The sequence below is a fragment of the Pogona vitticeps genome, chromosome 1 (genome assembly GCF_051106095.1).
Source record: "Pogona vitticeps strain Pit_001003342236 chromosome 1, PviZW2.1, whole genome shotgun sequence".
In the NCBI taxonomy this organism is placed as follows: Eukaryota; Metazoa; Chordata; class Lepidosauria; order Squamata; family Agamidae; genus Pogona; species Pogona vitticeps.
The window spans coordinates 162,569,553-162,594,888 of NC_135783.1; the positions used below are offsets into that span (position 1 = coordinate 162,569,553).

At 42.7% G+C, this 25,336-nt stretch overlaps 1 protein-coding gene across 1 annotated transcript; it reads right to left on the reverse strand.

Annotated features, from left to right (window-relative positions):
- Positions 1-393: 393 nt before the first annotated feature.
- Positions 394-25,334, reverse strand: MCM3 (minichromosome maintenance complex component 3). Its single transcript, XM_020790631.3, has 17 exons — positions 22,949-25,334; positions 20,765-20,877; positions 19,383-19,591; positions 17,702-17,832; positions 15,701-15,939; positions 14,193-14,301; positions 12,833-12,986; positions 12,548-12,679; positions 10,992-11,200; positions 9,861-10,035; positions 9,378-9,504; positions 8,442-8,592; positions 7,143-7,283; positions 4,899-5,002; positions 3,843-3,937; positions 2,783-2,855; positions 394-1,491 (listed from the first exon to the last, which is right to left on the reverse strand). The coding sequence occupies exons 1-17, from the start codon at positions 23,030-23,032 to the stop codon at positions 1,293-1,295; spliced, it is 2,445 nt and encodes an 814-aa protein (XP_020646290.2). The 5' UTR covers positions 23,033-25,334; the 3' UTR covers positions 394-1,292.
- Between the last annotated feature and the right edge of the window lie 2 nt (positions 25,335-25,336).

Consider the following 25,336-nt stretch of genomic DNA (forward strand, 5'->3'; position numbering starts at 1 on the left):
GCCATAAGTAGGCCATGGCCCATAAGTGATCCACCCTGCCTTACAGCAGCAAAATACAAGCTTTGCAATTGATTCTAGTTCAACCTACCAAATTCTGCAGTTCACATTTTTCCAGATATAAGAGCAACTACTCTGCTCAAGTTCACATTTTACAGTTTGTTATTCGTCATGTTGTAGATGAATTTCAATCATGACTGAAAGACTGCATTACTATTCTGGAGGATTACAATCTGTAAAACCTCTTGAAAGGTATTATTACATGCCACCCAAACCATCCTGGACTACTCCCAAAGAATTCCTAAAAACTCCTGCTCCCCTCTCTTAAGAACTGTCGATTGGATGCTGCTGGACCAGAGGTACAATTCACAGTTTTGGATTTATAACGGCAGTCAATGTGGTTGAAAACAATTTTTATTCTGTACTGAAATGTGGAATGTATATATGAGTAGAAATAAAAGTTTTGTTAATTTACCATTTAGAAGAGCTTTTAGCATTTTTACGAATGCTTCTTCTCCACTCCCCCTATAGTCTTCATGCAGAATAGGAGACAGAATACAACCGAGACAAGATTTCCTAGATAAACCTAACTGACTCACCCTGCACAACAGTGAGTGATCTTGCCATTCTTTAGATTTTATAGCATCAAATTGATTTGCACAAAACTTTGCTGAAGAGCCATGGTTCAAAATGGCAAAGTTGTAGACATATACAAATGCTAAGGAGGCATGTATGGCTACAGACATATAATGAGCAGCTTCTGACCATAATACCTGTAGCATCAAATCTAGCTGCAAATATACTCTAAAAAGACTGTTTAATTTTGATCATCATAAATGAAATTTGTGCACCAAAACACAGATCTATAATGTAGGCTTTAACCCACAGGAAAGTTAAAAGAGCAAATATCAAAATGTAGAACTGCACTGCTGCATTATGTGAAATTTTATAATTAAGACAGTTTAGTTTTGCGAGTTCTGAATTTGTTTCTTTCATTTTCTCCATAATTTACTGATGACATACCGAATGAAATTATATAACAGTGGATTTTTTGCTATTCCAAAAGAACAAAATGTTCCTTGATAACAGGGGGGAAAGGCAAAACAAAACACCAATGTATTTCTCAACCTTGATAGTAGGTTATATCTCACCGTGATGCCCCCAAGCTGACATCAAAATACTTCTGATTCAGAGGGACTTAAGTTTAGCCACATAAGGCTTTTTGGATGGTCTCCCTGCAGAGGTGCTGAAGGGGCCACCACACTAAGCAGTCAAAGGAACCTCCAAGTATCAATTCAAATCAGGAAAACTATGTCATCTGACATCATGATCTGGTTGTCGTCTTGCATCTTCTCCAACGCCGCCTTGACTTCATTAGACGAGAAAGGGCTTGGATTGTCCCGGTTGATGGACTCCATCAGACTTTTCAGACCCACGGACTGTGCATGGGCTGCTTTGAAAACCTCAAAAAGGGCACTCTTGAACGCTTTAAGCCTGTGTGTGCAGGAGGAAAATATTTTTGAGTAACAATTAGCCAGCATCATTATTTAATGTCAGTGTTATTTAGCTCTGTTAAAATATACTGTACTACATAGATGGCTCTGTGTACACAGCCATCTATGTAGTATATGGGGCTTTACAAGGATTTGAGAGGACAGGCTCCCACTGTATCAATCAGCATCTATTCCTTGGTTTGATTTTTAAGTCAGAAAACAGAAAAACACTTTTAAAAACCCCAGACCAGACTGGGCCCAATCTGTTTCTTTAAAAAATATGTTTCCCCATCACTCTGTCTATAACTACATGAATATCAAGTTTACTTTCTAACAGAACACACACACACACAGACACACACACACACACAGTATCTTGCTTCTTTAAAAGAGAAACAAAGAAAGCAAAGCTGCAGGGTCAGACTGCTTGCCCAGCTACTGTAGGCTAGTGTTATCTGTGCCAACTGGAAGCTGATCCGTAACCTGTGCAAATATTTTCCTGCTCTCTCTTCTAGCAACCCTCAAAGGGAAAGAAGTCCTTTTATTTAAGCCACTGGTCATTTAAGCCTGCAAGAAGGAACTGAAGTTTTCCCTGTGGAACTGCAAACAGTGCATATTCTGTGTTCCTAGCATTCCCACACGAGAACAACTCAGCGTGAGACAGACTTGGCCCAAAACATAGTACTGTCGTTTCATTAGACTGTTTTAAAGTAGTACTCATGTGCAGTTCGACAGCTCTTCAAAACAGTAAGCCTGCTCTTTACATGCTTTTCATCATTAAGGAACAGAGGTCATCCCTGCTGGTTGATCACGGCAACAGGTGTGCGGCTGTCAGTGCCCTGCCCCGCCCGTGGGCGCCCACTCAGCCGTTTGTGCCTGCCTGCGTTAAAAGCAAAAAGCAAAGTGTGCTGCTTATGTACTACCCCATAGCGCTTCAAGCACTCTCTGGGTGGTTTACAAGTTAATTATGCAGGCTACACATTGCCTCCCCAGCAAGCTGGGTACTCATTTTACTGACCTCGGAAGGATAGAAGGCTGAGTCAACCTTGAGCTGGCTACCTGGGACTGAACCCCGGGTCGTGAGCACAGATTTGGCTGCAGTACAGCGGTTTAGCCACTGCGCCACCTTTTATTTGGTCTGTCACGAGGAACTTCACAAAGGACTAAAACAGATGCAGCCAACTTATATACTGTGTAGGCAGATATAACTAGAATTCTTCATATGTCTTCAAGAAATCAAATCTGAAAACCAAATAAAGGTCATCCTATGATAGTTCTTTCCATGTACTCACCTGGGCTCTGATAATGTGGATGTAGGCGCCCCAGTGCCTGAAGGTTCTGAAGGCTTGGGAGTGTGCGCCTGGACTAGAAATTATCAAAGAAAAAGACAGACTTCATGTACAACTGGCTTTACTATTCCTTTTTGTATTGTATCCGTCTATAAAGAACAGAAACAGCCAGTGTGATGGTGTAAGGCAGCACCTGGCTTAGAACTCAAATGCACAATATGCTTAAACTCCCCACCCACAAAATACAGAATTACTTTATTTATTTATTTATTTAACTTGTATACCAGCCAACAGTGTGACACACACTCTCTCCGGGCAGTTAACAACCAACACATATAAACGACAGATAATACAATACCAATTATAAAATAGCAACAAGGTATACTTCAAGACAATGAGTTCACTGCAATTTTATATGTAAAAAACCCAGGACATCCCCTCGCAAATAATGAGCACATGAAAGTAATTACTTTAGCCTCTAAATATTAGGACTTATGGTCCTATACCTCCTACTTTTGAATCACCCCATCAAATTCAGTGAGATTTACTTAATATAGCAGACACGCCCAGGGATTCACTGTTAAGATGCCTTTTGTTCTTTATGAATCCAGTTGCTATCACAGCAAACTTTTTCCTGCTCCTCTGTATCTTACTTCAGTCACACAATGGTTCACTAAATTCTACCAAATGACTTGCATGTAACTCATATCGATATCAAGTCAGTTTATGTACAGTGCAACTGTTAAAATTTGGGGAATAGTAAATATTTTTAAAAAGCAGTTGAATGCTCCTCATAGTTCAGAAGGCCAAGCTTTCAAGTCCTCTAGCGATGTCTGTTCCATTAACTGAGGTTCTGTTAGCATTTAACAGCATTCCTAAAAGGCATCACCTTTCCGGCAAACGTAAAAGATCTGGGTTGCCAAATGGGAAGTTGCAGTTCATTCTCTTACAAACTGGGGGCAGACTCGACGGTGCCTTAGCCAGGAGAGGCTTGCCTGCATTACCCTGCTCGGACCCATTCACCTACAAGCCTAAGAGGGAAAGGGGAGGGGAACCTACTCACCTTCTGGCATTTCCTCTTCGGTGCCACTAAAGTCGTAGGGATCGTACGCTTCCCCATCCATAGGCTCCTCCTGATCACCGGCGTGTGACTTCCTTCTACAGAGAGGGGGGGAAACCCACAGTCCACAAAGTGTTGGTAAACATAAAATGGAGAGGCTGATAACATCTGTTATGCTATGCTAAAAATGTGTTTGGCTAGAAAAACGCCACAAAGCTGGTCAACACTGATGATGCAAAATGCACAATACAGTGAAGTAACTTTGTAGGAAACAACTAATTGTTTCAGTGTTCTGTTCTTCTCTTTAATGAGAGACTGGGAAAAAAGGAAGCAGAGGGAGAGAGTCAAAGATTGAGCAAATCCTCTCCCAGATCCTTCTCCTTTCCAAAATAATTCAACACAATACATTTCAATTGACGCCAACTGAAGTCAAGTCTGCAAAACACAACGGGATCCTGGTAGTGTGACCAGCTTCTTGAATGAAATTATATAGCCGTGCTCCGCTTTACGATTACCCCGTTTAATGATGACTCCGCTTCACGACGATGTTTTTGCGATCGCAAAACTATGGTTTGAATGGGGTTTTTCCGCTTTGCGATGATCAGTTCCCTGCTTCGGGAACTGATTTTCGCTTTACGACGATTAAAAACAGCTGATCGCTGGGTTTCAAAATGGCCACTGGCTGAAGAAAATGGCCCCCCGCTGTGCTTAGGGACGGATTCCTCGATGCACAAGCACCGAAAATAGCCGCCCTATGGAGGATCTTCGCTGGACGGTGAGTTTTCAGCCCATTGGAATGCACTGAACGGGTTTAAATACATTTCAATGGGCTTTTTTATTTCGCTTTACAACATTTTCGCTCTACAGCGATTTCACTGTAACGAATTAACACTGTCAAGCGAGGCACCACTGTATAACGGACTGAGAGAAACTAGCTTTCAGCAAAGACAAAGATATAACAAAGCAGTAACACTTGGAACGACGATAAGCATGTGGTTTGCCATCTCTGCCTATGGAGCAAGACCACGATTCTTCTTACATCTATTCCCCTTCATCTACCTCTTTTTTTGTCTTTTTTCATTTTCTTGGGGAATTTCACCATCTGTTTCCACGTCTGTATCCTCGTCAGCCTGCTTCTTCCGCTTCTTCTCTTTTTCCAGAACCTTTGATATAAAGGAAGGGAACGAATCTGTAATGCTACTAATCAGCCATTTCCCCAGAAGCCAAAGAAGTAACTGAGTTTCAGAAAACACAACTGGCACAAAAAAGTCTCCTGCCTTAGCTTTAATGCTCACTGGAGTCTCAAAGGCAGTTTGTATAGTAGGACCCCCATATCTACTGGGGATTGGTTCCAAGTTTCACCGCAGATACCGAAAACAGGATAATAATGAATACTATATACATACAGTATATAACTTGGTAAAAGGGAAAAAGAAACCCAGAAAAAGATTATTTTCACATGCATTACCAGAACTGGCCACTAGAGGGCATGGGAGACCATGCTATATATTTTTCGTTAATATTCATAGCATGGTCTCTGGCTCCTTCTAGTGGCTGGTTCTGGTAATACATGTGAAAATATTTTTTCCATTGATTCTTGTCTTTTAATACAGTATTTTCAGAGTGAGGATAAGTGAAAGCACAGATATTGATTGTGTGGACACTGGGGTCTTACTGTGTATGAATGCGCTGGCAAAAGCATAATGCAGTTGATGAAAACAGAATGTTTGTGAATGTTCTTTTCATGCACAATGAAACAAAGCAACATGGCAATTTGTGCACTGTAAGGGGTCCTTACACTTGAAGCAATGGTGAATGGATTACCTTACAGAGTAATCAGTAACTACTCAGTTGACTGGCCACCAGAATCCATGAAGTACGTCTTATTTGATAACAGTGCAGATTGATACCCTCTAAATATGCCTGAAGAGAGGTACAATCCGAGCTCTTTCAAAAAGTCAAGGGACATCTGCTAGGGAAGCAAGCAGTCATCCTTGCAGGTGCAAATATTACAACCTCTCTATTGGCGCCAGGCTTTAAATTGCTGGGAATGACCTGGGGTGTCATTTACAGAAAAGCACTTATAGGATTTGAAAGGGAAATGATTGTTCTTCCATCAAAACTACAAAGTGCACTGGAAATATTGCCTTCTGCACCAGACGAATGGAAAGTGGACTATTTTTCAGAACAAGATCCCGCAGAATCCAGGGAACTATAGGCTGGATAGTTTGATGTCTGTTCTGATAAATGGTGAAAAGTATTAAGAATAAAACGATCAAGCACAGGGGATGGATAGGATTTGCTGGAGGAGAATAAGAATGTTTTTTTCAAAGCCATGTCTCACTAGACTGTTATTCATCATCTTTCATTGGAATCAGGGTATTCTAATCGACACAGTTTATTTGGATTTGCAAAAGGCTTTTAATGAACTTTCTCCCCATAGACAGCCAAGCAAGGTTAACAGTCATGAGATAAGAGGAGAGGTCCTCTTATGGACTAGTTACTGGTTAAAAACTTGAAATCGGAATATTAATTGGTATTCTCACGACTGACAGATGCAAACAGTAGGGCTTGTAAGGATCTCTATGGTTTTTATTTTAAAAATTCATAAAATATCTAGTATTAGGGATGAGGACTGAGGAGTCTCAACTTTGCCAACCATATCAAGTCATTAAAGAGAGAATTAAAAACAGATTAAAAAACAACTATCCAAATTGGAGGAAATAGGTAATCAAATGCCAAACGTGGGTCTGTTCGAAACAAGTGTCAAGTGATGCAGTCAAGTCAATTCTGACTTAAAGCAACCCTTTCTAAGTGGAAAGTATTTGGATGAGGTTGACATTTCCTTCTGGGGGGGGGCTGGGACTGTGCTACATCAGCTGACTCTTGCCCTCCAAGACACCGTGGGAAACTGAATTCCTGAATCTTAACTCTGCTGCAAGAGACACCAGCAAATAACTCATGACAGCTATCTATTATATCCAGCAGCAGAAGGCAATATCTAAGTTGCTAGCAGACACAAATCGGAGGGCAGCTGCGAGCTTAACGGGGCATCTGCTAGACCACTGTGGTAACAGAATGGATAGGCAGCCGCTGGTGATCTGAGCAACATGATGAGACAGCATACAGCAATCACTAAATAGCGGGCTTGAAACGTCAATGGATCAGGTAAACGTTGGCTGACATGAACATTATTCAAAGATGCAAGCCAACTGCTTCCCACTGTCTAAACTTTTCTCCCTCTACATGCGTGTGCAGTTTTTTTGGTTCTGAACTCAGGCAACCTTATATTTATCTCCAAACCTTTTTGAAGTAGGCAAACTGAACCAGCTCTAAAGCAGCTTCAGCGTCTTGTCTGTCAACGTTTTTGCTCATCCTGGCTTTAGCATGTGCAGTTGAGAGTCGGATCAATGTCTCCAAGGTACGCGCAGTTATAGGGGAAGTCTGGGGAAAATAAAATAGCACTATTCAGCTGCTGAAGGATTAAAAAAAGGAGGAACTTGGATATTGATGGTTGTCCCAGTTTTGGGTGCTCATTTAATAAAGAAACATAGCAGTACATCAAGTGGTGAGCCTACAGTGCATTTCTTTTATAACAAAGAATGGAGACCATCAGGCTTATAATAGCTGCTGATTCCGGCTGCTGTAGCAAATGCATTTGAACCATTGACAGCTCTACGCATTTTACGAGACCTCCTGTGACATTACATAGCCAGCAAGTGTCACAAGCTAAGCTGATCAGCCTTGAAAAGACCAAAATATGAAAGAAGTGATTATAATTTCTCCCATCCACAGAAAGGCACAAGTTGCTACCACCTGACTATGTAGACTTGTCCCCACTGTCTCCCTTCCAGATCCTAGCACGCTGCCTGCAGCTGGAATCTAAGGCCAGCACAAGGTCAGTATATGAAAGACACTTGTGTTCTGTTAATGGACTGTAGATGTCACGCAGCCATTCTCAACAGGGGAAGAAGGGCAGAGACTGGAAACCATCCTTCACACCTTATATAAGGTTTGTTATGCGACTTACACAATGCTGAGTCAGCCTACATTTCTTTCACATTGTTTTTATGGACATGGCTCAAAAAAGGTTGAGAATGGCTGATGTAGACTAATAAATAATCATCATGTGCCATTAAGTCAATTCTGCCTTTTCAGGGTTTTCCAGGTAGAGAGTACATTGGAAGTGATTTACCCTTCCCTTCTTCCAGGGGCACCAGGGGACTGTGCAGCTTGCCCAAGCCCACACAGGCTGGCTCTACTTGTAGGAGGCACAGTGGGGAATCCAAATCTGCCTAGTTTAGCCGCCTAGAGTAGTCTTAATTGATTAGATAGGCGGGATATTAAATAAATAAATAAATAAATAAATAAATAAATAAATAAATAAATAAATAAATAAATAAATAAATCCCAACCTCTAGCACAGCAGCCCAATATATAAACCACTGAGCTATCCAGTCAGCAGGCAGACTAATACAGTGTGTTATTTTCTTGGGGGCAGTTTGCAGCATTTAAAAAAAGAAAAACACTGATCAAAGTGTCCTTTCCCTTTGCTTCTTTCCCCCTCTCCATACTTCCTAAACAACCCAGCTCACTACTTACCCTTGCAATGTCAGAGCTGATCTGGTCCTGACTGCGCAGCGAAGAATATTCCTGTGCTATGAAGGCAGCTGCCTCTTCAGTTAAGACTGGCTTGAGCATCTTGGCAAAATGAATGTATTTCCTCATGAATGCCACACTTACTATCTTCTCTCTGTGTAATAAAATGACCAAGTAATCGACTTAAACTTGGCTGCCACTCACCAACAGATACCTCTCTAGTAATGGATATGGACAAGATTTCTTGTATCAAGAGTGTGGTTACTGAAGAAGTACTAAAGCAAATGCTTAAAGACAAATAAACCATAAAAGCTCATAAAATGCAAGAAGCTAGAGTATTTCTGTCCCAATAGTGAGAAATGAAAAAATAGCCTGCTACAACTGATCATATAAGATAAAACCAACAGGAAAAGAAGCATGGGAAGGAGAACATTGTGCTGGCTGAGACATCTTGGGAATCTGGTTTGGAATCAATGCAACATCATTTAGAGCTGCCTCATCCAAACTCAAAAACAGCCATGAATATGTCTGAACCCCTATAGAAGGAGAATCTCAGGGGATCCAAGATTGGGAACCAGCAATAGAGAGTTCAACAGAACAGCACTGCAGACAAGCAGGGGAGGGCTGATGCCTTCACACTTTGCCTAGGAGGGATGGGGTGCAACACCACTGCAAACTGAAAGCTGGCCCTTGGCCGGATCCAGCAGGATGACTCTCAGGATCTTTTTCTGGAGGGGAGGGGGGACCAATTTCCTTACCTTGTGAATGGAGGAAATGTGAGAGTATGGATGGCAAGAGATTTGCAGTACTCAGGTTTTTTTCATAATGTTTTTTTTTTTAAAGAACAGCTTTAAAACTATGTTGCAACCCTCCTGAAATGTTGGAAACTAATTACTGAGCTATTGGCAAGAAAGAAAAAAGGTGGAGGAAATGCCTTACTTCCGCCTCTTGGGCCCATGTAGGAGGTCATCATGTTTCTCATACACCTGCAGCTCCTGATCCTCCTCAGCAGCACCGGCGGGGTCTTCGGTGGCCAGCAGCTCGACAGTGCTGCCCAAAGGCATGGCTGGGAAGAGAAAAGAAAAGAAGAGTCACTTAAGAGAGTCAGAGACGTCTTCTGGACACATGCAGTTACAACCGCAGATCAAATGACTCCAGGGACATACACAGCGTGCAAAGAAGTCTGCACTGTAGGCAGTTGTGTTTTTTTTACCCCGAATAGCAACTCAAGTTTTCACTAACGACTTGCTGAGAAATCCTGAGAGATGCCACCTTGACTGGCAGGTGCCAAGAGGCAGCCGTAGGTTCCTCGACAAGTGCAATGATGGCCCCTGAGCTGCAGAGACCAGCTCTCCCTCCCTGGCGTAACATTTCAAAGAGACCTCCACCCAAGAAAAAGGCATGAGGAACAGAGTCACTCACCATCCCCATCCTGTTCACCAGCTGCCCTGTAGCGGTGCATTCTCAAGACATGGTCTGAGATCTCTCTGTCCTGTTCTGGATCCATTTGATCCAAGACAATGAAAAGCAAATCAAATCGAGACAGCAAAGAGTCCTGGAGGCCAATGTTCTCCATGGGGGTTTTGTACTGGTCATACTGTGAAGAAGAAGAAGAAAAGTGTTCATCTTGGGCTCTGAGGAAAACTTTCCTCTAAAGTGTGACTAAAACCTGTAATGGGAATAATTCCCCCCCCCCCAAAAAAAAAGAGATTCAGGCCAGAATTCTCTTGCAGGGCAGGAAGGCCAGCCTCTCCAGCCTGCCACTGCACAAACCAGAGATTGCCCCTCTGCTAGTCACATTAGGGTTTGTGCACACCCCGAGGAGGCACTGGCTATTGGCACTAGCAAAACACACCCACACCCACGCAGGCAGTGGAGGAAGATTCTAGTCCCCAAAGCCACCCTTCCGAAGCCAAAAGATAACGCACACACAAATGTGTCTACTCATGATCAGCAATGCCCTGTGGCACTGTTTCAGCCGTACCCTTTGATCTCAATTTCTTTTAATGTATTGACTTGCTTGCAATGGCCTCACAGTGGAGCTGGCCATATAATTTTTAGCCAAATTTCGCTTCATCTGTTTTTATTCATTTAATAGGTTATCGCTGAGAGTTACTTTTTAGTGGAAAGGTAAGATATACTGTATATTTAATTAATAAACAAAAACAGTATTTAAGAAAAATACTGAGAGCATAGAAGAAAGCCCAGCAAAGGTCTCTATGCACTTTTGGCCTATGCTTCTCTACTGTTCCAACTAAAATGGGGAGGGGGGCCGCTAATGCTGATGAACGCCCTCAGCCAGGCTGACAAGGCTATTGTGATTTAGAAACTGAGTACTGCCTAGGTAGGGGATAGTTATGGAATTTTAGCAGAATATTAATAGGCTGAACTTCCTTCTAAAATGGAATTTTAAAAGCCCACTTGAGAGCAAGGATGCAGTGACATCCCCTAATTTGTATCTATGTTTCGTGTTGTTGTTTTTTTCTCTCACACACAGGAACATCCCCAACGGCACTACCAAGTGTACCTGAAACAGGTGCTCAGAATACTCACCCTGCCATACACTGGATTGGCAGCTGCTAGAACACTGCAGCGAGCGTTGAGTTGGGCCTGAATGCCGGCTTTGGCAATGGTAACACGGCCTTGCTCCATGACCTCATGAATAGCTGTGCGGTCAATATCGGACATCTTATCAAATTCATCAATGCAGACCACACCACGGTCAGCCAAGACCATGGCACCCGCTTCCAGGCAACGCTCTCCTGGAAACAGAACATCCAACAGGAGGAGACAATAGGTGGATATATAAATACAGAGGGGCGTGTCCACACACACACACACACTTGAACACAGCATCCTTGTGCCTTTCTTACTGAGCGGCTATAATACAGATCTTCACAAATCCCATTAATGGTAGTACAGTGGTGCCTCGCATAGCAAGGTTAATCCGTTCCGGATTAACCTTCGCTATAGCTAAACATCGCTGTGCGGGAATAAAAAAGCCATACAAACGCATTGAACTTCGTTCAGTGCGTTCCTATGGCTTGAAAACACCGCTGTGTGAGGCTCGTCCATAGCGCCGCCATCTTCGCACCCTCGGTAAGCGAGGGCAGGGCGTGAAAATGCGGCGCGGACCTTCCGGCGGCCCTTTTGGAACCGCTGATCAGCTGTTCTCCCCGGCTTCGTTATGCGATATTCGCTAAGCGAAAAATCGCCATAGGGGCCATCGCTGAGCGAATGCTCCAGCGATGGCCCAGAGCGCCTCGTTAAGCGATTTCATCGCTCAGCGAGGCGCTCGTTAAGCGAGACACCACTATACTTATAGCCCCAGCCCTGACAACAAGAAGCCCCAGCATTGTTCATCATTCAATGCACGACAACACGAGTGTTGCTCTCCACGCTGGAATGTATGACTTACTCTCCAGCCCTCTATTATCCAGACTGCCGGAGGAGAGCAGGAGGAGAGCCCTGCGGAGGTCTGCTTGTGAGGAGGAGACAGACACGGTTTCCAGCTATAAAATGTAATAAGATTTTGTGCAGCTCCTTGACAGAATAGAAATGCTTATTTGTTAGAATTCAACAAATAGAAACCCTGTGACTTTACTGATGTCTTAACTCTCCTCAGGAGGTCACAGAAGGAGCCTCCCCAAAGGATGTAAGGGCTATGGACCCATTCAGACACCCCTTGGGCAAACACAGCAACCTGTGGGCTGGTCCTTCCACTCTGGGAACACCACTGGATCATTTCCAACAGGAATGAAGTAGCAGTTCTGCTCGAAATGAACCAAGTGCCAAAAGGTGGGCATATTGCCAATATTTTCAATGATGAGTTTAACCTAAATTTAAACATCTCTCCAAGGGTGATTAACATTAAACCAAAAAGGCCACCAGCACACTGATGTTTAACCAATTTTACCATAAATAGCAATTAGCCCCCCGATGCAATTCTGCTCTTCTCTGTGTCCTGGGAGCTCTGAACTCACTGCCACACAAGGTTCCCAACCATAATCATCCAAGAACAAACAGCATCTCAGCTTTAGAGAACTAGTGACCAGTTTGCTTTTCCAACTGCAGTGGGCATTCCGCTTGCAACCCATCCTGCTCCTCACCCGTTTCTTGATCTGTTGTGACAGCTGCAGTCAGACCAACCCCAGAAGAACCCCTGCCTGTAGTGGGAATGGCCCGGGGAGCTGTACACAATACGTAACGTAGCAATTGAGATTTTGCAACTGAAGGGTCACCTGAAACAAAACAGATATCTGCTGATTACTGGGCAATTGCTGCCAAATAACAGAAGCCACCCACCACTTGTATTTCTTTATTATAGGATAATATTCTTTATTATCTGCTGGAACAATGACTAGCAAGTGTCCTCCCACTCCACCCAATCGTACCAATTAGCAGAATATTAATGTCCCCTCTGATGCGACTTTTGTTCTCCAGCACCTTCTCCACTCCCCCCAAAAGCATGCACAGAATTGCTTTCTTGATGTATTCATGTCCATGGATACTAGGAGCCAGAGACCTTGAAAGCTGATCAAAGACATCCTAGGAAGGAAACAATAATTAATCAGGGCATCCACAGTCAGGCGCGGTATTAAATAGCAATGAAAAGCATTTCAAAAGCCTTTGGCACTTGTGTGCAGAAGCAGCAAAGAAGGTTTAAACCATTATGGTGTGCAGTGTCCTGTCTTACTAAAGCTCAAATTCAAACAACACCTAGTGTGATTTAAGCATGAGCTGAAAAGGTAAAAGGCATTGCTACTTCTCATTACCAGAGAACTCAATAGCATTATTTTAGTATTAATAGGTATAACAACATTTCCAAGGCAGTTCCCGAATAGAATAGTTTAAATTAAATAATGATATGAATACAAAACAATAAAAAACAGCCGGTGCTTCTTGCCTTAAAACAGGGCATGTAGTTCCAGCTGCCAATACTAGGACTCTGAGAGCACCGCCGTGGGACAGCAGATGAGAGTCCTCACCCACTTGATTGGTGGCGAAAAACTCTCCTTCAGGCAGGAACAATATCACCAGCTGGCCAGTGCTGAGGTAGACAGGAAGCTTCCCAGCAATGACCTGGTAGTGACACTGTTCTTGCCAAAGGACAGCTCCAGTGGCTCTGTTTTTGCCATTGTGTCAAGTCAATGAAGGGTCCTCAGCTACTGCCTTGACCCTATCCATAGCCGGTAAGTCTCCCAGCACTGGCCAGAAGCCCTGGTGCAGTTTTAATCATTGAATATTGGCACGATTTTTAAACTGCCCATAGGGCAGGACCCATGAGCAGCAAAAGCAGTCACTGCAAATTCCACTTGTTCTCCCCCCCCCCCCGCCACCAGCATATAGTTACAGCCCAAAACCACCTTTGTAAATAGAAACAGGAGCTAAAATCTAGTAATACTGTACTTTTTTTTTCATTTACCACCCCTTCTCCTTAACACCACCATTAGCAACTCTGGTTTTAAAAGTATGCTTTCCAAGACCCACTTCACTTTAGTTTTTTTTTAATGCATATAGTTACAATAATTTCAGTGTATGCTTTTAAATATCCAAACTCACATGATTCCCACTTTATACGCTAGAAGAACATGTGGAGGGACCCACCTAGGCAGGGCTTGCCCATCCTTGTCCCCTGGCTAATATCCAGAGTGAGCCTACCTGAGAACGTGTCTACCCATGTATGCGAAAAGCTCCTACATTCCAACTGGGGGTTCACAAGTAAAGTGTCACAAACATCCTCAGCCACATTACCTTTGGATGGTTTTTGCTAAATTTTTTAATCTTGTTAATATCACTTGATGAAAATTCAGGCCGCACCTCCTTGTTCATTTGTTTCACTTGGCAAGCAATCAGAATGGTCCTGGAGGAGCACATAAGACAGCCAGTTACTGCCTGTTGTTGCCCTGTTACGCACTTAGCCTCAGCACAGTAAGAGACCCCTGAACCCACAAGCCCTCGCAAATTGTCGCTGATGAATTTCTCATTCCCTTCCGCGGGAGGTCTGGAGAAGGCAAAAAGACCCAGGAAGCCTTTTAAACTGTACTCCACATCCATTTGCTCTCTCAGATAACAACCAGGTTCCATTTTAAGAAACCTGATTGAGTCAAGCACAGCAGACCCAGACAATCAATTTTTAAAAACATTTACAGATAAAAATTGCCAGTTGACGAACACCATCTCAGGACAGCTTTCTCTCCTTCAAATATTAGTTTTATCCATATACCTGTTTAACTGGTAAAGGAAAAGATTATCCTTTTCCAAATTCAATTTATTCCATCTGAACCACTTAAGCTCTCTTCTTCTATTTTTATTCTTATTAACATGAGTACCCAAAAGTTATTTCTTGTTAATACTGCAATCTAAGATTTTCTTCTTCAATATCTCTTTATTTATTTTATTTTTATTCATGTAATTATACAACTGGCTCAAAGCAGAACATCACAGGTTTTTTTTCACTATCAAATGCAACACTATGATACATCATAAAACAAAAGAAAAAACTATACAAAATACAACATGAATTGTTAAAGAAAAATGCCAAAAAAATTGCAGGCACTCCTTCTGAAGAGTGATTTCTAGATAGAAACACTGGATAAAATCCATTAAAAACTAGGTGATCTGTTGGTGACATTATGCCACCCTTCTTGACTCCCTCACTCTACGATTCTATGACCCATATCAAGTGAACAAAATCACTTCTCCATCCTCTAACCAATGGAACTCGACTGCCTTCTACAGGAAGAACATGGACCTGCTGTGAGCCTCCCTGCCAAATGGAGAGAGGTGAGTGATCCCCAGGGAGAGGAGCTTTGTGGTAGGGCTTGCTCTAGTAAGGGACCATCTTGGTGGAGAATCTCACCTGGCACCATCTCTTTTTTTCATCCAGACATTTCAATTCTGTAATCAAAGTTGGCTTGCAACTCTTATTTTCACCTTCTGCCTGAGTTAGAGATACCTGTCATACTTTGCTATACCAACAGTATCTTTCAGATACGCTCTGTTAAGAATACTTTTTGTGAACCTTTAGGATTAAAACAGTCAGGACAAAAAGAAAGAAAATACATCTTCACTGGTTTTTATTTTTTTAGCAACAGTGGGAAGATACAATACAGGTGCTCCACCAAAACCAGGCAGATGCTATCAGAGGATTCCAGGACCCTAGGGCACGAAGTGGCAAAAACTACTGTTGTAAACTTTGCTGAGCATTTGCAAATGAGAACACCAAGCCAACAACAGGCTTGCGGTATCTGACAGCTTACCTGAATGTCCCTGACGTGTAGCCCCCTTTTTTTCCTGGCAGGCAACGGAATGTTCCAATGACCTGCACTCTGTCCCCTGGCTTCACAGCATCCACCAGGTCATCATCCAAAATGATGTCCACAGAACGAGGGAGCTGTCCAGCAGGAGCTTTCTCTGGCATCTCCTGGATTGTGATAGTTTGATGGTCCTTGTAGGTAGACAGGCCATATTCTGTCTCAAGGGGGTTATTCTCTTCATCCTAGATAAGTAACGTAACCATTTTAAAAAGGTTTCAAGCTTTGTGGGGAAAGGGAAGAAATCTGAAAAGATGCTCCAGAACTATCCCACTCCGTTAGAAACAGCAATATTTCTCAGCCAAATTAAAATCCTTGATGAGCACAAGTGTGCTGTGCCATTTGCATGTACCCAGATTATTCCACTAACGTAAGGCCCACACCATGTTCCCTTTACGCTGCCACCACTAAGTAAATATTGTCAACAATATTTACTTAGAAAGATTGAGGTCCATACTGCATGTAAACTTTAACAAAACAGGTTTATTGGATACAGTGCACATAAATAGATTCCTAAAAGACTTTAACATATTAAATCTGTCAATTCTTAAATTCTATCTCCTTGTTTTTTATTATTCCCTATCTTGAACACACCATATTATTGATTTAATTGTTTAATGTGTATGCTGTTTTTATTACATCTTATGATATTTTATGATATTTGTAAGCCGCCCCAAGTAGACGTTGTCTGGGGGGCGGGGTAGAAATCAAATCAATCAATCAATCAATTAGTCAATCAATACAGTCCCCTTCTGCCATCTGTGCCAGGCATTTCCATCCATGGCTTTAGCTACTCTATACAGGTGAGGTGAAAGAAATTACAAACAGGACACTATATGGTGACTGTTGTAGACTGCACAGAGCATCTGCTGCAGCAGGTGCTTCACCCATATCTCCTCATCACATAGCATGGGTCCTGCCACAGATTGAATTGGCAGTTCTAAGTTTTGGGAAAGAAAAATACTGGGCCTCTGAAATCCCTCCTGCCAAAAACATAGCTGTTCAGCCAGGTTATTTGTAAACTAATCATATTTAGCTTCTGGCTCTCCACATCTTAGCTTTCCAGAACAATATGGTCTGTCTTCTGTACATGTGCAAGCCATTCTAGCAGAGGATGGCATTTTAAATGCTTACTAGAACTACTACCAAGTCACCAAAATATTTAAGGAAGCAGGAACTCAGTTTTCCAAATTAATTTATATTTCCCCTTTCTGCTAAAATGGTGTTCAAAAAAACTAGTAAAATATAGCTTAGAAAAGAAAATATCAGTTAAAACCAGAATAAAATACTGAAATAGTGTTCAACCAATTATGGTATTCTTCAAAAGACTAGCTTATGTGGCGTACATTTGTTTCATGATGAAGAGTAAAGATTTTTTTAAAATAATAATAATCAGTGACTATTCAATAGTTATCTTGGCTGGCAGAATTCTACAATCATCTACCATTTTTCAGTTCAGGAACTGTGTTCCAGCTTTATGCACTGCCAGCATAGCCTCAAGAGCCCAGAGTACCCCCTGTGCCCTGATGAGGACTTTTTAGGAACTCCAAGGGTTCAACTTATATACATCTACTTAGTTGCATTTGCTACTTATATATTACCTGTTACTAAGCTATTTACATTATACTTTTCCAAATCAATAAATTTTAGCCATTATCCTTTGGCCTAGATACAAGAGGATACTGGCTTATTTTCGAAAGACTGCTGAATGGAAGACAACATTTATGTAAACCCCACTGACTCAATGGGATTATTCTACTTGGGATCTGCAATAGGATAGTAGCCCTAGTTTCTATCAGCTGACAAGAATGAAGCACCCTTTTAGAGAGCTATCCAAGGGGAGCAAAAAGAGGACCACTCATTAAGAACAATTGAATACAAGATGCTCTGAAGAATTCCTTTCCTGTTTATAAGAATAAGCTGAGAAACTGAATGCCCTTCACTCACCTTGGTGGGATAAACAGCTGTAGACGGAAAAGCTTCCAGGGAGGTCATATCTGTATACCGGCGCTCAATAGTTTTCTTGGTAGCAGGGCAGTAATGCACACTGCGGACTATTTTAGGGCGTACCAAAGAACCTAGGTTGGGATGGAAATAAAGAGAATTCTATTTTGGACAAGTGCCTTTCAAAATGGTAAAGGTTGTTTGAAACTCCAGACGTTTCCAGGCTTAACTGCACAATCTGATTTCAGAGTACAACCTTTCTACAGTCACAGTAATATGTCCATTCTATTCACGTTCTCTTAAATCACAAATCCCATTAAGCTTAATTAAATTTATATCGAAGCAAGTATGCAAAGGACTAGAGCCTATGATTCTGAATTGTAATGGGGCCTGAGCTTCTGAACAAAAGACAAGCAGTGATGTAAAATGGTTCCTTGCTCCCTATCAAAAAGTCAACATTTGCACCACATGTTAACAGCATTCTTATTCTGAGTGTGCAATACTTAACATTGTCAACATCATTGCCCTCTTTATTACAGAGTCTAATCACGGTCGCTGATACAGTGGATACTCGACTTACGGAATTAATCCATATTGGAACTGTGGCCAGAGGTCGAAAATTCCGTAGGTTGAGGGTCCATTTCCCATAGGAATGCACTGAAAATCATTTAATTCGTTCCAGCCTGAGAAAAAAAAATCTGGGGCTTCCAAAGCTGCACCCGCTGCCCTCTGCCTTCTGTCCCCACAGTCCTCTGCCTCCCATCCCTGCGGGGACAGGAGGCAGAGGGCACCGGGGACAGGAGACAAGAGGCCAGTGGGTCCAGCTTTCTAAGCCCTGAAAGCCCAAAGCTAACATCAGGCACAGAGCGGCTTTCGGCTTTTCCCGCCTCCCCTCGCTGGCAGCTTTGGAAGCTGAAAGCCGCCCTGCGCCCGCTGTCAGCTTTCGAGGCTTAGAAAGATGGACCCACTGGCCTCTTGTCTCCTGTTCCCGGTGCCCTCTGCCTCCTGCCCCACAGGGATGGGAGGCAGAGGACAGTGGGGACAGAAGGCAGAGGGTGCAGCTTTGGAAGCCCTCTGGGAACAGGAGACAAGAGGCCAGTGGGTCCAGCTTTCTAAGCCCTGAAAGCCCAAAGCTGATATTGGATGCAGAGCAGCTTTCAGCTTTCCCCGCCTTCCCCCTGCTGGCAGCTTTGGAAGCCGAAAGCCGCCCTGTGCCTGCTGTCAGTTTTGGGCTTTCGGGGCTTGGACCTGCAGCCTACGGACTGGAAGGGGAAAGCAGGGAAAGTGCCAAATTTGAATTTGGCGCTTTCCCCGCCTCACCCTTCTGGTCCGTAGGTCGATTCTCCAGCCGCAATTCGAAGTGAAACTTTGCAGCAGGTCGAAAAGTTCGTAAGTGGAGCCGAACGTAAGTCGAGACTCCACTGTACTAAGAAAGTGCAAGAAGCAAAACGCTTTGAAAAAAATGTCTGCTTCCTGGAAGGCTCTAGGATTGCTCATGCTCTACCTCAGAAGTATGTACCTTTATGTTAACTCCTGCATCGATGAAGACTAACATGGAGGATATAAAGCCATTTAAGGGAAGGCTATAATTTGACTCGGCACCTATCCTGCTCCCACGTGCTGAGTAACAAAGGTCGCATTTCAGTTTTTACTTAGCTTTCCAGGCCGCCCCCCTTCCACTCACATTTTGTAACAATACCCTCCACGCAGACAATGCAGCTAAGAAACTGGGATGTCAACGTCCGGGGTGTGACATGTTTGGATCCAAAGCTGCCCTCAAGCCCGATGTAAAAATCTTCATACTGCTTGGAATATGTGGCATCAATGGAAGCAACAAAGTCCTTCAGGGCACGCTGGAAGGCCACCATCTCCTCAAAAGCACTGTTGAGCAGACTAGAACAAAGAGGAAAAAAACTGTTGTCAGAAATGGTCCATGCCCGGACCACAGTACACGCTTCCAACAATTCAAGGAAGTGGCACAGGGTTAACATGCAGGTGAGAGGGCCATTCTACCTCCTGCCAATTTCAGGGCTTCCCCCGTCCCAGTCCTTCATTTCTGAAAATCTCATCCCTATTCTAGAGTTCCACCTAGAGAAACTATTTCTAAGTAGTTTCACAGTGACTGTTTGTACAGTATACATGAAGTATTTATCTGCATATATTACTACTAGCCAATAAACACCCACAAGGAATGTTTTATGTTCCTATTAAGTTTTGGCATTTTCCTTTAAACTGTCAATTTAAAATGTTGTTACAAAGTAACTGGAATAGACAGCAAGGGAAAGGTGAGGAAGCATGAAGATTTCTCAAACGTAAAAAGAGAGCTGTGGTATCAAAAACCTGGGAAATCTCTGCATTAGAATCTGCATTGTTGACCAGTATTATAGCATTATAGGTTAACTGCTACAGATGCTACTTGGGTGGCCCATTTTATTGACTATGCACCCAAATTACCCTAATCAGCTATCTACTTGTTGAGAAACTTTATCAACCTACATATAGTTGGGAGTAATATAGGAACATGGGAAATTTATTCCCTCAATCCTTTCTTATATCATGAGTGTTGAAATTATACCTTTAATGGAACTCTTTAAAAGGAAAAATCTTTCCTGGGTAGGAGAAATCCACTCACTGCTAATTTATCAGAGCCTTCAGTCTATTCAAAGAACTCTTCAGCTGGTAGTGTGCAATTCATTGTCACCTTTATGTGTTAGTCTTATGTGTATGGTGGAACGCTCAACATCTTAGAGCACTGCATTTCTATTAATGCATATTTAATGCTACAGTATTGACAGCATACAGTACAACTACTTATGCAACAGCTGCACATTCAAGTAGATTCACTGTCTTGAATGTCTTGGAGTTCAAGAAGCTTATGACGGTGGCAATGATAACCAAAATGGTTACAACTGTCTTCAGACATTTTATAAATATTTAAAAGCCCTAGAAAATTATTTGATTGAATAAGACAATTATTCTGTCTGCTAATAAGGGCCAGAGGATAGAGTAGAAGCATAATAAAAATATTGTTAACATATGCAGGCTAACTCAGTTCAAAAGACTTACCGGCTGGCTCTTTTCTCATTTTTTTGTCGGAGGTCATTAATATTCACAATCAAACGGTATTGATTGTCACTAATCATTTCACGGACTTTACTTTGGTAAATTCCCCGATCCTCCTGCAATAGAAGGCAGTATTAACCAAAATGATTATGTGTGCATCTCAAGAAACATGAATCAAAGAGCAATTTGATAGTGCCATTATAATTCAGAAAAATTTCCACCTAGCTTGTCTGAAAGGAATTGCTCCAAGAGACCAATATACAGTATTGAATAAGCCTCAAATTAGCAAACCTGTCCCTTTTTCAGATCTTTTCAATGTTTGAAAAAAACAGTTGTTCTCAAACTCCCCAACACCCAATACCTAACTGCATGGAGGAGGACGTCTTGCTGGACCACTTAATCTATTTGAGTTGCTTTTCTACAAATCAAAACATCTACACAACACATGTGCACCATAGCCCAAGGAACATGCTCGCTTTATGATGAATTGTAATGCTTCTCAGCTTCAATACAGATTCAGCTTCTGCATCTGGAAACATTCCCAGGTCTATTTGATCAAAACTCCCTGACTGCAAATTGAAAACTAAGCTATAGCACCATACTGTATCTATCATTCATTCTCACGACTAGCAGAGCATCCGCATTTTAAAACTCCCTGTCATTGACAGCTTTTTAATAGTATGTATAACAATGATGCTGATATTCCATCAAATCAATTATGACTTATGGCAATCCTTCTCAGGGGTTTTCCAGATAGAGAATACTCAGAAATGGTTTCCCATTCATCATCTCATAAATAACATCACTAAAAAACTGAACTATGAATTTGAACACTTTATAGCATGAAGTGTATCTACATTTATTCCAAGGAGTTAATTTAATTCACTGTGTAAATGCAATAAGTCCATGAAACACAGTAAAGTTGTGCCTATCACCATACTAAAAAAAAATCGTTTCTGTAAGACACCAGTCACGAAAAGGATCATTCTAATATGTCTGTCTACCTTTCTCTCCCTCTCCAATAAAAAGGGAAAGAGTTCTGTTGTTTCTCAGTTGCTACAAGCTTAACTATCAAATGAGAAGAGCCAATACAGCACCAAAAAGGGATAAAATGAAGCAGCCTTGTTTGTCTAGAGCAATATAAAGCAGCACATTGGCTCCCAGGAAAATTGCATTCATTTCCTACTCATGCCAATTTGTACAGGAGAGTATGTATTAAGAGCAAAGCACACCTTTAGTTCCTGGTGAAGGTTGAAGCACTGAATTGCAAAAATTTAGTATTTCACATTACAAGTTGCAGAACAGTATGAAAATATCTTCTTCCATTCATTATGCCTTTAGCCACAGAATTTGCTTTACATTAGTCGCTGCCTTTATGGAGGTCAGAAACAACCACAAAGTTAAGGTGAATGAGCCTCTCTATCCCCAGTGTGTTGTGTAGCGCAGTGTTCCCCAACCTTGGCCCTCCAGATGTTCTTGGACTGCAACTCCCAGAAGCCTTCACCACCACCTCCTCTGCTGGCCAGGATTTCTGGGAGTTGAAGTCCAAGAACATCTGGAAGACGAAGGTTGGGGGCCACTGGTGTAGCGGTCAGAGTGGAGGCCTGGGTTCAAATCCCCGCTGAATCGTGGCAGCTCCGTGAGGGCGTGGAGTTGTTTAAAATCAACCCCTAAACTTGCCTTGAAAGTCCTCTTGGGGACGCTGCTCTGGCTTGACGACCTACGACAACAAATCCTAACATTGCAATCCTCACTGATCTGAGGCTACTTTCCGGAGCCAACCCTTCTCAACCGGAACAAGAGATGGGCAAACGGTTATATCCAACTTTTATTGTAGTATATACGGCATTGCAATTCAAGCTGTTCCTACGCTCGGCAGTTATCACGAGACTGAACCTCACTCATCAGGATGACTAGAGAGAGGATCAACTATTCTCTCGAATCAGAAAGCAACGCGCCCCCAAAGAAAAATGGGACGTGCCGGGGTTCACGGGGGTCTGGATACGACCCCTTCTGACCCACTCCGCGGCACTTCTCTTTATGAATCCCCGACTCCACCACTCCAGGACCGAGTGTGGGGGGGCTTTCCTGCCCAAGAGAAACAATTGCTTGCGACTCTTCCTGGGCACCTTCCCGAGCTTCAAGAGAAGGAGGAGGAGGAGGAGGAACCCCCGAGTTCTCACTCACCTCGTCGTCCAAGAAATCCAAGTAGTCTCTCTGAGCTTCTCGCAATTCCGCATCGTCCAACGTCGCTACCGCGGGGGCTGCCATGGCCACGGGTTCCACACCAACACGCTCGCGGACAGTCTGCTCAGGCTCGGCCTTCCCGGAACCTTCGCTTGGCGCGAAAAAAAAAAAGACCGGCTACTTTTTCCCGCCAAACTCGCGAGCCAGATAGGAAGATTCCTCCGCCCCTTTCCTCCAACTCTCCCTTCCCATTGGTCTAGCTGGAGATCACCGACCAATAAAACCGCTCAGTGCTTCCACTGCCGGCTCTAAACCGCGCGAAAGTTCCGAAATAGTAGCCAATCGCTTAAGGGAGTGGTGGCGGCGGCGGCGGCTTTCATATTAATCCTGGTTTTTTTAAAGAAGGGCATTGTGGGATATGTAGTTTCTGACGCTTAGTTTTCTTATTCTTAGACTAGAAGTTTCGTTTTTCCACCCAGTTTATTTATAGGAATATTTCTATATTTGAAATTGAATGCAAAGTTTGCTTCGTTTTAATTTGGGGCGCCCTGCTTCTGATTGGGGAGGAAAAACTAACCATCTTGGAGTGCAACTCCCAACAGCGGCATGCTGGCTGGAGTATGCTGGGAATTGCAGTCCAAACAGGGTAACTTGCCCCACCTGTTTTTTAAAAACTGTTTCCCGTAGGAGGCAAGAAAGGCCTTTTTACGCATGACGAAAGTGTCTGGCTAACAATAACCGGAGAAAGAGAAAGAAAGTTATTTTGGCTTGGAGGGTCGACCGAGGAAGTCATTAACTGCTTCGACGTCGGGACTCGGAATAGGTTGTGGTCCCCTTGCATCCTGTCTCCTGGTTGTTTTCCCTTGTGTTAAAGGGTGACCTTGCTTATGTCCACGTTGTTTTCGTCCCTGAAAGCATCTGCTGTATTAAAATCGCTAATCTTTAAGGTCTGTAAAGAGAGGCTCCTAGCTATTCTTACTGAAAGCTAGTCTGTGACTGAAAAGGGAAGGCAAAAAAGGGATTTCTCCAAGTAACATTTCCACGTTTCTACGTTCAAACATCGGTGCGCTGTAATAAAGGGGTGACCGCCTGCTTACTACAGTATGATTTTTAACTCTTCGAGGCTGAAAATTAGAACTTGGCTCTCTGCTGAGAGCGTTCATGTGTTTTGCCCGACTAATTCTCATTTCACAAGATGTCCAGGGATTCTAAATGCGAGTATTTTGACATTTGAGTTGTGTACTGTACTCAGAGGCTGGATGGGGAAAGATGTACTGTACTGTACTTACACTGTATGCACATTTTCCTGGTGGTTGGCATCTGTTGGCTCCTAATTTTGCCTTTTGTGCCTAAAGGAGTACCAGGAGACAGGATGAAGTTTCTGAGCCAATTTACTTGAGTTACAGTCAAGCCTATTTCCATAATTAGCTTTCACGGAAAAACTTCTGGACCCCTCTAGCCCTTGTCCGTTCCATCTCTACGATATCAGGAGCACCCATCAGGTGCACCACTTGTCAGAGTTTTTCACCCTAAGTATTAGAGGAATCTGATACTTCTGACCTGGCAACTCTAACTCCAAATAGTCTTTACTTCTCTCACACTATAGCAGTGGCTCTTTTTTTGCAAGAATGTACCTTCAGTATGACAAATTTATTCTGTTAGGAAACTCACACCAAAAGGCATTGCTTTTATTGGGACAATAGCAATCTTGCATGCGCCAACACAGTATCAGTGGGAGGAGGCATTATGATTGTCTTTTGCTACTAACATGGTTGGTCTTTTCCCTGCCTCTGGCATTTGAAGCAAGTTGTTGATAGTTCTTCTGACCAGTCTCCTGTGTGCTGGAGTCTCAATTCCCCCCCCCCTTTTTTTAAATTTTGATCTTAAATATTTAAAAATGCTGGTGGTGGTTCCAGCAGGTATAACTTTGCAATAAGATGACACTTCCATGCTCATCTTTACAAACACTTAACCCTACTGTGAGTTTCTGTGGCTGTGCAGAGATTCAAACACAGGTCTTTGGTATGCTAGCATACACTTATTCTCATTGTCATGGCTGTCTGCAAGCAGGAAGCTGATCTGCAGGCAGGCCTGAATGGCCATCCACTTCGTGCTTACACTGAGGTCAAAGAGGTAAGACATTTTTTCTCTGATATCTGGCATGTGTGTGTGTATTACTGTATATGATTTTTAAAAAATGGGGTAAAGTAGGCATTGCTTCAAATTTAAATGCAATTGTTTTGTGGCCCCTGATTATGTATTTCAAATTGAGTGGTTAGTGATTATGTATACACAGTATTTTAAAAAATAGAATCAAAATGTCAAGGTAAAATCCCTTTTCCCCAGACGAAAGCATTATTTTGAGAACAAACATACTTAGAAACTAAT